The sequence below is a fragment of the Benincasa hispida genome, chromosome 2 (genome assembly GCF_027475165.1).
Source record: "Benincasa hispida cultivar pf3 chromosome 2, pf3_genome.v1.1, whole genome shotgun sequence".
In the NCBI taxonomy this organism is placed as follows: Eukaryota; Viridiplantae; Streptophyta; class Magnoliopsida; order Cucurbitales; family Cucurbitaceae; genus Benincasa; species Benincasa hispida.
The window spans coordinates 49,372,687-49,386,736 of NC_143479.1; the positions used below are offsets into that span (position 1 = coordinate 49,372,687).

At 32.9% G+C, this 14,050-nt stretch overlaps 1 protein-coding gene across 1 annotated transcript; it reads left to right on the plus strand.

Moving 5' to 3' along the window:
• The first annotated feature begins 4,089 nt into the window (after positions 1–4,089).
• Positions 4,090–8,894, plus strand: LOC120071871 (hexokinase-3-like). Its single transcript, XM_039024280.2, has 9 exons — positions 4,090–4,663; positions 5,343–5,493; positions 5,574–5,753; positions 6,065–6,139; positions 7,420–7,575; positions 7,660–7,758; positions 7,850–7,977; positions 8,048–8,129; positions 8,237–8,894. Exons 1-9 carry the CDS (start codon positions 4,389–4,391, stop codon positions 8,627–8,629), a joined length of 1,539 nt encoding a protein of 512 aa, XP_038880208.1. The 5' UTR covers positions 4,090–4,388; the 3' UTR covers positions 8,630–8,894.
• The last annotated feature ends 5,156 nt before the right edge of the window (positions 8,895–14,050 follow it).

A 14,050-nucleotide genomic window follows, 5' to 3' on the forward strand; every position in this document is an offset into this window, starting at 1 on the left:
TTGAAGCTCGGATCAAAATTTTAAGGCATTTTTTTAACACTGTTAAGAGGCTTCGACAGTGAGCTTTAGGTGTTTTTGGCGTACTTTGTAGGGACCATTTAGTCTTGAATAACCACTAAGTTTTTACTTTTATTTTGGTGGTATTTTGACTTAGGAGGTTGATATTAGAAATTCTTGATACTTCCAGTTTGGACACCTTAAATTAAGGTTGGAATTGGGTTTGGAATAAACCTCGCATTGGGTAAGTATTATGATCTTGAGGGACTTCTGAATGGTTATAAGTTTTGAGTTTTGGTCATCATTGAGAATTTATTTCGTTTATGGTTTGATAGGATTTTAATTCAAAATCCAAGCTAGGCTAAGAGGAAGATTCCTTCTCTTCTTATTTGAGCATAAAAATTAAGGTAAACCTACTGTCGGTTCGCCCTCGAACCTAAGTATGTGTGTTAAGATTGGTTCCTATGTTGACTTGGAATATCATGACATGCTTGTTGGTCAGTTGGGATTGTGGAAGCTCATGTTTATGCCATGAAAATCTTGATATTATGTTTTAATGCATGTTTGACTCTTGAATGGATTTAAAGACTATTTTGAAATCTCTTAAGCATGTTGTGTGACTACGACTGTACGCTTATGCTTAAGTTGAACTTTAGTGGTTGTTAGTATTCTTACCGGGCTATGGACATCACATCTTATGCTTATGTTACAATGTTTCTTTGGGATCACCACTTATGCCTATGACTGTGTCCCTTCAAGGTCACTACTTATAAAAGTGTGTCTTTGGGTCCCGCCCCTTATGTTTATGTCTATACCTACGTTTACGATGTGTAATGTGTACCTAGCCTCGATAGGAAGTCTAATAGTTCACTTAATGGGTTCAGTAGTGAGTTGCTTACTGGGTATTTTTATATACTCATCAATTTCCCTTCATGTTTTCAGGTAGAGGTAAAAGGTAAAGATAATTCGGCGAATGACAGAAGAGATCCGTGATCGGTCATTGGGACATGTTATCGATTCCGCATTCATGTTGTCGTTTGATAGGAGTTTGTTTAAGAGTCTAGCATAATCAAACTTTTAGTTTATTTCATTTGTTCATTTATTAATTTGTTTATTTGCTCAATTTATTCTAAAATAAAGTCAGGGGTACCCGAACAGTGTTTTCAGGATTTTAGTGTTTTAATTTTACTTTAAGAAATAAAAGTTTTATTTATTTTATTAAATTTTCTTTGAAAGTATATTCTCAAGCCTATGCATGTATATAGTAGTGTCCTAGAAGTATCATAGAAATTTGGGTCGTTACAATTTAGATATTGAGTTACTTTCAAATATAGGAAAATGAACCAAAATATTTACAAATAATAATAAAATATCACAGTTTATATATGATAGACAATTATAGACTATTATCTGTGTCTATAGCTATTTATCGCAATTTATCACAAGTAGACTGTGATATTGTTCTATCATATGTAAATATTTTTAGCAGTTTTGTCATTTAAAATAATTTTCCTTTAGATATATCTCTTTTGTAGAAATTCTAGACATCTTTTTTATATATATAAAAAAAATCAGTGAGTCCACATTTAGAGGCATGAAGGGTAGGGTGCAAAATATATATATACATATAAAATCTATAAATTAATTTGATGTTAATGGAAAGTATAGCAAAAAGATATTAGGAGCCATGTTTCAAATAAAATTGTGGTGTATAGTATGCTCAAAAGGAGTGACCTTTAAGCTTCATTTTACATCCAAAATTGTGGTCTAAATGGAGAAAAGAAGATATGATGGTTCCCTAAGAATATATATGGTTGGAAGGCCTAATTGATTTACTCAAAACCACCATTTTTAATGATATTTTGGACAAATTAGAGCCATGGTCTCTACTAAATTACTTCTGCTCCTCAAAGTACTTATTTTATCAATTCAATTATGTTGTGTTTTTCAAGGTAACGATTTTAATCTTGCTTTCTTTTAGTTTAAAATATTATGTAATTAAAATTAAATTTCAATATATCGTTTTTACAAAAACCCTTTTTAAAATATTTTATTATTTCTTTAAATTCTTTATATAATTTTTGAGAGATTGGTTGGAAAGAGAGTTACTCTCGATCGGATTCTTATCGATCACGTTGAATTGGTGGTAAATCATTCCATCTTATCTAATTTTCAAGAACTTATCAATAGACTATATATTCTATAACTAAGGTGAATATAATTCAAGAATTGAGAATTATAATTTTAACCTTTTTTAAAAAACAAAACGCTTTACAGATTTTACAATTCTTTGGAGTTCACAACTCCATTCCTTATCTCTGACACCCTTTTAAATGCAAAGACTAAATAGACATAATACAATATAAATTAAATAAGTGAAGGTACATGGAATATTATTTCTTTTAATTTGCTCTAAAATATATTTATATCTATTTTGATTTTAAATTATATATATATATATATATATATATATATTAGTCCTTATCGTTATTTTATCATTAATTTTTTCACCCTAATTCGATCGATGTAGACCTGGTTGGAATGACTTAGAAAAAAAAATGTCTTAAAAATTTTCTTTTCATTTAAACACTTTTGATAAGAACTCCTTAAAAACAAACACACATGTGTTTGGAAACTCTTCCTCAAAAGTGTAGTTACAAAGTTTGTTTTGTTGATCATCTACTAAAAGTATTTTTATTAATGTCAAATTACAACGACCATAAGATACAATGAACTAATAATTTAAAATAATGGTCATTGAAGTTGATTGTTTGGGTTTTGTCACTGGAGGTGGTAGGTAGAGATTGCTAATGGCCGTTGCTGGAAGTGGTGGCAGGAGTTGGCTTGTGGGGTTTGTCGAAGTTGGCCGGCCACTGGGGCAGTTGACCGGAGGTGGTCATCGACGGTAGTTGCTGAAAAATGGTTATTGATGGTAGTCACCTGAGTTTTCCACTAGTAATGATCGTCAGAGTAGGTTTTTGGTGGTAGTCATCAGACGTGGCCGGTAGAGGGCGATGGTAGCCACGACAACATAAAGAAAAGTGAGGAATTAGGGGAACATTAACCATTAAACACTTGAAATTCATTATTCTAAAAGTTGGTTTCAAGTGTTTATCTTAAACCAACTTATTTTATAAAGTAACTTTTCAAAATCCATTTTGAATGGTTGCCAAATGCTTGATTTTTTTTTTCCAAATGACTTGTTTTTTAAATTAAACATTTGAAAAAATATTTCAAACACACCTATCATCAACTATTTTTTTTTTTTTGTGTGGAAAATCTCATAAATTAAAGTAGAAAATTCGAATTGATATGTTAAATTTTAGGAGTTGTACAAATTAAAATGATGAATAAAACAATAGTTGTTTTTAAATAAATGAAAATGAGCCAACTTATTTATAACTATCACTCATATACGGTAAAATTTTGCTATATTTGAAAATATTTTTAGTAGTTTTAGCATTTAAAAAATACCTATAAAACAACTACAAATTGATATGTTAAAGTCTAAATGAACTTGGTTCGTACTCTATATATATTAGAAAATATCAATCCAAAATTTTAGGATTTTTTTAGTATAAATAAAAAAAAATTATAGATTAAATTTTAGGGATTGTCTCAATTAAAATAATGAATAAAACAACAACAAATTGATATATTAAAACTAAAATGATCTTGATTCGCATGTACTCGATTCTTAGACTGAAGATTAATCCCTTGTTCCTTCTAAAAAAAAATACATATAGATTGAGAGTGTTTGTAGTAAAAGTAAAATCGTAATTATCCCAAAAACAAGGGGCAGATCTGTGCATTTGTATGTGGAGAAACGTTCAAAAAAGAAGGAAATAATATATATTTTAAAAAATATTTCAAAAAAAGGGGTAAAAAAGTAGAGTAAAAAATTGCAATTAAACTCCACATTTCACTCCCATTTTTTTTTCAAAAAAGATAAAATAAAATAAAATTTAGAATATCTTTTTTCTCTCATTAATAACGGTAAATAATAATCGAATCCGTAATTTCCCTTATTTACCAGGGGCAAATCCGTCATTTCCTTCTCCTATAAGTAACCACCTCAGTTCGCTTTCCAACAATCCTCGTCCCCCAAAAATCCCTCTCTCTATCGCTCTCTCTCTCTCTCTCTCTCTCAGTAAAAACCGCGTCTGTTACGGCGTCTCACCGGCGACGGCGGAGCGACTTCCGGCGAGCAGTGGTGCAGTGAGTACTGTGAAATTCAATCGGCGACGGTAGTGGTGGTGGTGTTGAAGGATCCAAAGCGGCGTGCATGTGGAAGCGGCGGGAGTTTGTGGGGATAATAAATAGAAAGAAGGCGTTTAAACGGAGGCGTGCTTTGATGGATTAATTGGAGTGGTCGATCACCGGCGGCCGTGATGGGGGGGAAGTTGGTGTTTGGTGTGGCGGTCGGCGTAGCGGTGGCGGCTTGTGTGGTGGCGACGGTGGTAGTAGGTCGGAGAGTTATGAGTCGGAGTAAGTGGAAGAGAGTGGTGGGGGTTTTGGAAGAGCTTGAAGCGACTTGTGATACTCCTGTGAGAAGATTGAGGCAGGTGGTTGATGCTATGGCTGTGGAAATGCATGCTGGGTTGGCTTCTGAAGGTGGTTCCAAGCTTAAAATGCTACTCACATATGTTGATAATCTGCCTAATGGGTAATCACCAATCAATTTTATCTATTGACTCTGTTCTCCAATGCTGGGGGTTTCTTTTTAGCTTCTTGATTGTTGACCTGGGAGGGATTTTGTTTATTGGATTCCAATGTTTTGTATTTGTTTGATTGTAGTTCTTTGAATCCTTCTTGTTGGATTTTATGATTTGATCTTGGATTAGTGTAAATTGATTCATGAGTGGTCTCTCATTGTTCACTGTTCGACTTCTTTCTTTCTCAACAACAATCCTGAATTTCATCTTTTGGTGTGTCTAGATACTGTGATTTCTGATGTCTCTCTCTCTGTCAAGTCTGAACCACGTTCTTTTTCTTGCCATTGCTTACTTGTATTTTGCACGTTTTTTAATTGGGTTTCTGTCTCTAGCGTTACTGGTGAGAGTTGTCTGTCTTTCTTTCTGTACTGCCTGCTGCTACGTATCATCGTTGATTGCGTTTTGGGATAAAATGTGTCTTATTTGCTTGCTTTTGTATACCCAAAAGTTTTTTTGTTTTTTTTTTCTTAGTTATATTTTCTAAAGGAGTTTTCTTAGTTTTATTTTGATTGATGTGCTGCAATATACGTTGTAGTTATATATGTTTATCATGTTTATGCTGCAGTGTGGGGGCATTTTTCGCTGTTCTCACTGGGTGGTTCTCCTTTTCTGTCACTTTTCCCTCTTCAGGAGCGAGAAAGGAACATTTTATGCTCTGGATCTTGGGGGTACTAATTTTAGGGTTTTGAGAGTTCATCTCAGTGGCCAGAGGTCTCTTAGTTTGAAACATGATGTGGAGCGGCAGCCAATTCCCCAAAATTTAATGACGGGCACACGCAAGGTGGCAACCGTAAATCTGTCCTGTTGATTTAAGTTCTCGTTTAATATGTTTTTTTACCAATCCATGTTTCTTGCTTGCAGGAGCTATTTGATTTTATTGCTTCATCACTGAAAGAGTTCGTGGAGAAAGCAGATGATCCTGATCAGTTGGCCCCTAGAAGAAGGGAACTTGGATTTACATTTTCCTTTCCTGTTAAACAAACATCTGCTTCATCAGGCGTGTTGATTAAATGGACTAAAGGATTTTCCATTGAAGACATGGTTAGTTTGATGCTGTTTAAATGAAATGGTTTTTGACCACTAGAGTGAGAAATGAAAAAGTGTTCTTTAATCCTTCTAGTGAAAATTGTTCTTGTTGGCGTTGGTTCCCCTGGTCTCTTTTTGATTGTTAAAGCATATATGATCAAATCTTGGGGATATTACTTCACTCCACCATTTGGGACTGACATTGCCTTGAGTGTTGGAATGTAGACAGTTTTTCACTGATACACAAACAGAATTTCATTGCCAAATGCTAGGGAATATGCTTCATTGACTATTTACTAGGCTTTTCAAAATGTTATACTTTTCAGGTTGGAAGAGATGCTGCAGAATCTTTACAGCAAGCCATCGATAGAATCGAATTGGATATTAGTGTATCAGTACTGGTAAGCATTCTGTTGATTAGCAAGTTGGCTGAAATGATGACGTTTATAAGACACTTTTAGGCTTCAATTTCAGCCTCAATTGCTATTGACATGAAGAATTGTGTTCCGTTCCCAAAACTCTGTTGGTTGATGTAGATTTTTATTAGTGTTCTGCTTTTTTCTTGGTTGGTCTGCACTCGTTTGCCCGTACTTTTGTACTCTTTGAAGGAAATCTTGGTTCTTGTAAATGAAAGTTGCATTGTCTATATCAGTTCTCTTTATCTATGGGGTAAAGACAACAAATGCCTTTCCTCTTAGTAGTCTGAAGAAGGAAGTTAAGGAGCTGCAGCATTTCTTTAATATCCCGCTGGTCTGAATAATCTTTCATAGTCAACTTCCTTGAATTGGCTTGTTTTGAGATAGACTTCTCCTGATTTACGGTTTTTGGTATTGTTCCATAGAACTGAAGAGTCATTTTTACTATATATGCATGTTTCTTTGTTATAAAATTGCAGGAAGTTGGTGCATGGATGTACTATTTGATTTATTGTTATTATTATTATTATTATTATTATTTTATAAAAAAACATTTCATTGATAAATGAAAGGATGTACTATTTGATTAAATAAAGAAAAGCAGCACATTGATACCTGATACAACTCTGAAACCAAGAAGCTTTTGCTTCAATGTGAATGCTTGGTACTTTCTGTGTTGGATACCATTCAGCCTCAAATAAAATATAGATTTACCCATCTCCTCAACAGATTTAACGTTTTTATGGAGCTATAAGAATTCCTTGACATCTCGAGTAAAAAATTATGCATGTGCTCATTCTTGTTTGTGGCCATGTTTTCTGCTGGGATAAGTTTGCAGGACCAAAATATACCCCAAAATGGAAATGATGCTCAGTGACATGACTTCTAGGTTCGGAGTGGTTGTGAATCGTATATGTAATCTGTCTATGATAAAGTTGTATTACTCTTCAGTGGAGATTATTTAATTTGATTATGTTGCTAAATTGAGTGGTCCATATTGCAAACCGCAATATGAACAGTTTTTTATATTTTCAGATGTCAAGAGTGTGGATGTAGTTTTGTCATCCCCGGTGATGAGTGCATATATATTCACATTCATGTGATGGCCTGGTTACGAGTAGATCACTGTTGCGTTTTGAAATAGCTGTTTGTATCTCACAATATGACCTATGTTCATGCAGTTTCTTTATTTCGTTGTTTCAATTTGATTGTATGAGACAACTGCACAAAGTTTCTAAGTTTAGTGTTACCATTTTCTGAATCAGATTAATGACACTGTGGGAACATTAGCTGTTGGACATTATCAAGATCCTGACACTGTTGCTGCAGTTATAATTGGCACTGGCACCAATGCTTGCTATCTTGAGCGTACGGATGCTATTATCAAATGCCAAGGGCTTTCTACGACATCTGGAAACATGGTACTTTTCTTTAGTAAAACCTGTATAGTGTTTTTCCAGTCCCCAGAAGGCATAGTCTCGAATGACGTCTTTTTAATCATCCAGGTTATCAACATGGAATGGGGAAATTTTTGGTCTTCTCATTTACCAAGAACTACTTATGATATTGATTTGGATGCTGATAGCCCCAATCCCAGTGATCAGGTATGGACTGTATGGTCGTGTTTTGTTGTCGAACATCTTGAACTACTTCATTATGTCGGAACTAACTTGGTTGTGTATGAGCTTGATGTAGGGCTTTGAGAAAATGATATCGGGTATGTATCTTGGTGATATCGTGAGGAGAGTGATTCTGAGGATATCACAAGAATCTGATGTTTTTGGTCCTGCTTCTACCCGATTATCGATGCCCTTCAAATTGAGGTAATCTCTCTCCCCCCTCGTGCTCTTTCTCTCACTTCGTGGTGTAGTCAATATTTCATGAAATTTTCAGAACGCCATTGATGGCTGCAATGCATGAGGATAGTTCGCCAGAGTTAACAGAAGTAGCACGGATCTTTGAAGACGTCTTGGAGGTGGATCTGAAAGCTATCTTTTTTTTCATTGATGTCTCTCTTTTCACTAAACACCACCATGTTTTCACTAATAATCTTCTTCTTGGTCGATTTTTTTATCCTCTCAGATCACTGATATACCATTGAAAGTTCGAAAGCTAGTAGTGAAAATATGCGACATTGTGACACGTAGAGCTGCTCGCTTGGCAGCTGCTGGTATTGTGGGCATCCTGAAGAAGATAGGGCGGGATGGGACTAGTGGAATCGCTGGTGGAAGAAGTAGAACAGACATCAAACCTAGACGAACAGTTGTTGCAATTGAGGGAGGTTTATATACAAGCTATACAATGTTCAGAGAGTACCTACATGAAGCTTTGGTTGAAATACTGGGAGAGGAAATTGCCCCGCATGTTATTTTGAAGCCAACAGAAGATGGTTCGGGTATCGGAGCAGCACTACTGGCAGCTTCTTATTCATCGTATGATGCGGTATCTGTGGATAATGACATAAACTCGGTATAAACACACACACAAACATAATTATAATGACTATAGAAAAAGTATTCATATATACACAAAATTATAGCTCCTCCTAGCTTGTACATTTAGCAATTCATTTCAATATTTGTTATGTGTATAAAGAAGGCTGTCCATATATATATTTTTTCTTTGTTCAAAAGGTTTCATTCTATTGCATTGTTTGCTATTCATTGCAATATATGAAGTTATGTACAAAGACAGATCATGATTTCAAATGGCATGGAAATATAATGTGAAAATTCCTCCACTCTTCTTCCTGTTTTGCCTCTGAAGGATTTGCCTGTTTCTTCAAACGGAGAATGTGTTTTGGGCTGTTTATTTAATTCAGATCGTGGAGATGAGCTTAAAGCAAGGTAAGTTTATTGAAAAAGCTAAAATTTACTTGAGAGCAGTGGAATCTACTCACTAGCCCTTGTTTCAATACCTTGTAAATTTTGCTTGCTTTGCACTGCTTCTTACTCTCAGGGTCTCGCTTTCACGTGTTTTTAGTAGTTGATATTGAGTATAGTTCTTTGTTGAACAGATCAAATGTGTTTATTAGTTGATATTGAGTATACTTCATCGATCAAAAGGTCAAATGTTTGAAAATTGATAGGTCCTATCAAACATATTTTTTAAGAAAGATTTTTCATTCATATTTAATATGATATTGTGTACAAAAGGAGTTGGAAAGAATAAATAAAACATTTAAAAGTGAAATCCTAGAAGAGAGATAAGGGAAGACTTCTAAATAGTTCTCAAGTACATGATTCTTTAAAGGAAGATTTTGATGCAATGTTTTTTTCTTGGTCAGAACACACTTCTTGTGTTTGAAGTTTGAGTTTGGCGTCTATTTAGTTCGAAGCACTTTAGTCTTTAAGGTCATTTAATGACATAGCAGTTAACTTAGATTTGATACGATGACATAGAAATTTAAATGAGTTGGCAAAAATATATTATTTTTTTATGACACTGAGTTTTTTCATCTCTCTTCTTAAGAATCTCATCTTTAATCTTCAATCGCAATCTTTCACTCCCAATTTCATCGAATTCTTAACGATCTCTTATCTTTGATTTGAGGAAGGTTATGCATTCCACGTTTCTTATTCCGAGAACACATTTGATTCGATTCTTTCAAGTTAAATGACTTAGAAATTTTGTGGTGTTATTGTTGTTTGATTTTTGGAATTCAATCATCTGTGTTGTTGAATTTTATTTAGGATCTTGAATATGGAGTTGATTTGTATAATTTTATTTTGAAATTAGTCTTGAATCTCCTATTCATTAAGTCAAATGGACACAATTTTTTGAGCAAATTTATGGAAAAACAAATAAGATTGTGCAAATTTTCAGTGTTATCTTTGGTTTTTTAGACTTGAAGAGCAAGAGGTGTACCTAGATAACAAAATCTGAAAATAATTTTTAAAAGAGGAATCCACTCTTTATATGCTTTGTTTTTTTAGTACAACAGGGGTACGAGGATTCAAACCACAAACCTCTTAGTCACTAGTCTTTACTTGCTTTGTTTTCTGTCTTTTTGTCTTTTTGGACAATATGTGGAGTGAGAGAATTAAATCTTTAACTTTAAGTTTGATAAAATATTAAACCAGTTGAGCTAATTTTCGCCTTTACTTGCTTTGTTACTTAAACTTAATTGATAAGAAACATTATAAAGTTTGGCTTCACAACAGTAAAAGGTACAGTAAACCATCAATTTACCTCCCTTCTAGGTAGATTACTTGTATCTTTTCCTTTCTTTCTACATCATACTCCAAATAACTCACATTTAGAAAAGTGAACTTCAATAAAAAAAATTATACTAAATTGTATATATATATATAACACTTCAATTTTGTCTGGTCAAAAAGATTTCTACATTCTTTTAAAAGCGGCAATATTATTTTTCACTTTTCATTAACGTTTCAAGACTATTCTTTAATAAAAAATTTGTTACAATTTTGATTTGTAATTGGAACATGAAAATTTGTGGCATCACAGTGTATTCACTTTTGTTCCAAGTCCCTAGCACATTTTTCTTGGGTTCCAATTTTCATGTAATATCTTAATAAAGATTTATACTATAATGATAGTTTTGAAATAATTATGAAATGTTAGAGATAATATTAAAACTTTTGAAAGAATAGAGATATATTTTTTAAAAGACAGAACAAAGTTTAGAGATACCTCTTGTAATTTAACCGAAGATTTTTTTTGTTTATACTATTATTACTTTTCATAAACCAAAGTAACTATGTTCTTGATGGTGGCAGTATCAATATTCTTTTCTTGGATTTAAAATGGTAAAAATATAGTTTGAGATTTTTTCATTCTAGTTCCACACTTCTAAATATTTTAAAATTAAAAGATTATATATACATATGCGTATTTATATGTATACACTAATCAAGAAATACATGCAATGCACACAATCTTAAAGTTCTAATTATTTTTTTGAATTGTGATTTTTTAGTATATAAAAGTAAATATTGTAATTTTTTTTAGTTACCATCAACGTTTAGAAGTTAGATAATGTAATAATTTTTATTTTAATATCATATTATCGTCTTTTTTATTAAGAAAAAAGTCTAAATTGTTCTAGTAATTAAATTATCAAATTAATATGTTAATATTATAGTATTGTGATATATATAATGTAATAATTTTTATTCTAATATTATTATATATCTATTGTGGAGTCACACGAAAAGATGCATTGTTTCACCGTATTAATTACTACTTTCATTTAACTAAATCTACTAATTTTTTTATTTGTATTTTTTCTAAACTTTAGATTTGATGAAAGTACTTTTTTTAAGAATGTAAATATAAGTATTTATTTTGTTTTTCTTTTATACGTGCATCTCACATATGCATTGGAAGAATCAATGCACCAATTCCGTGTGTGTAACCACCTCCATCCCAAACAGATTTATCTAATTGGTATCTATTGTATCCTATTTCGAAGAGTTGCATCTCGTCAACATCAATTGCACTTGTTCAACCTAAGACTTTATCTTTAAATATATAAATTATTTTGTAAACTAAAATTTGGAAAAGTCACATCCACTGTATTTTAAACGAAAATCTACACTTGAAAAGTGGCAATCACTCAACACAGTGATATGGAAATTTATGAAAAATGTAAGGGCAAAAAGGGCATGGAAAGATTCTCCTTACATAACCTCTTTTAATATAGTAGATATATATATATGTATAGTGGCGGATCCGAATGGATGAATTTACTCCTTACATAGTCCCTTTCTGCATATTTGGGTCGACTTGGGGGAAATTGATGAATTTGATGATTTGAGTCTCTCTTAAGGTAGAAGATTGGAGGCGAATGAGAAGCGACAGGGTTGAGTAAAAACCAACCCGAATGGTCCATAAAAAGTCTCCAACTCTGTCCAACCCGACCCATATACACCCTTAATTGTTATCTATGTTACTTTTATGTCCGTTTTGTCATGTTATTTTAATTCTAGGTTAAATTTAATAGGTAGAAGTCTGTGTGCGTGGGTCTTGTTGCGGCTTTATTGAAATAAAAATGATAATTTTATTAAATTCTAAATATGATATAGAAAGTATGGAATGGAAAATTTATTAAATTCTAAATATGATATAAAATATATGAAATGGAAAATTTATTAAATTCTAATTATGATATAAAATAAATAAAAATATGAAGTAGGTTTTAGGTTGCAACTCCATTACATTCACCTCTAGTTACAAAAGAAATTAAAAATAGTGCAATTTCTCGATGTTCTTTAGGGGTTTCTTCATCTTCATAATCTAGAGAATTTTTTATTTTCAATTTTCTACCTTAAGAGAGATTCAAATCGTCGAATTTCCCCCAAGTCAACCCAAATATGCAAAAGGGATTATGTAAGGAAATTTCCCCCAAGTCGAACCAAATATGCAGAAAGGGATTATGTAAGGAAAATCTTCATCAATTTGGATCTGCCATTATATATATATATATATATATATATATATATCTACTATATTAAAAGAGATTATGTAAGGAGAATCTTTCCATGCCCTTTTTGAATGGGCGACAAGTGATTGTGACTTTTGAGTGTATATTTCTGTTTGAAAGACCGTGGATGTGAGTTTTCCAATTTTTAGTTTACAAAATAATTTATTTAAAAATAAAATCTTAGGTTGAACAAGTGCAATAGGATGCAACAGATGACAATTAGATACATCTATTCGGGGTGGAGGTGGTTACACACACCGAATTGGTTGCATATGTGAGATGCACGTATAAAAGAAAAAACAAAATAAATACTTACATTTACCTTCTTAAAAAAGTATGAATTTGACAATTTGAGTCTTTCTTGAGGCAGAAAGGGATTCCAAATTGTTAAATTGAAAGCTAATTTCAATCTAAGATCAAATTTACTCATAAATGTTATGCAAGATTTCAAGCAACGCCATCAATTTGTTCTTTTGCAGCAAATATGCAGAAAAATAAAAATCAATAGACAAGGGCAACAAGATATTTTGGGATTTTCTCTCATTTTTGCTGTGAATAACAATAACAACATGCAACGAACACATAGGCGAGAGAGAGGAGACTACTCAATGCTGAAAGGAAAATGGAATCAAAGAATCGAAGAGAGGGACTTGAGGAAAGGAAGAAGAAGAGATTGTTGATTAGGGTTTTGTAAAAAAAGTGAAGGTGATCTGGAAATTTTGATGGAGAAAATAAGTTGGCGTGGAGGTGAAGGAGGTGGGCGGCATGAATTGAATGAGAAGTGAAGAAACCCTAGTTAAAAACACACACATATAACAACAACCACGACAACAATAATTAAAAAAATCGGGTCCGGCCAACCTAGTCGGACTTTTTCTGAATCCTAGAATCATATAATCTTTTAAATATTTATCAACGCTTACGGTTTGGGTTGGGTAATCTTGATTGGTTGGGTTATCGAATTTTTTTAACACCCCTAGATAATAATAATAATAATAAAAAACATAAAAATGGCACCTGATAAATTCAAACTTGGTCGCATGCTACTAGCATACCTCATCACTAACGTTCTAGACGAGGCCTTTGGTTACCAATGCGAATTTGTTAATAGATATTCTTAATTGTTACTTACAATTTATATTTAAAAAATACAAAAGTTAATAATTTGAGGGGAGCACGTGCCCCTGACCTTCATGTGGACCTCGTGTTAAATATTAAAAATAAATATCTTACGTTTGTGTGCTAGCAGGTGGGTATGGCTTTCTTTCTCCCTTCCTCCATCTTGTTTTTCTTTCTTTCTCTCTCCTCCTCTTCCCTAATCCATTCTCCTCTTTTTGGTTCTTTGTTCTTTGTTCTTTTTCTTCTCTAGTCTAGGAGATCTATCTTTAACGATTGTGATCGATATTACTGTTGGGGTTAATGCCCTAAATCTCGTAGGGTCCTATAGT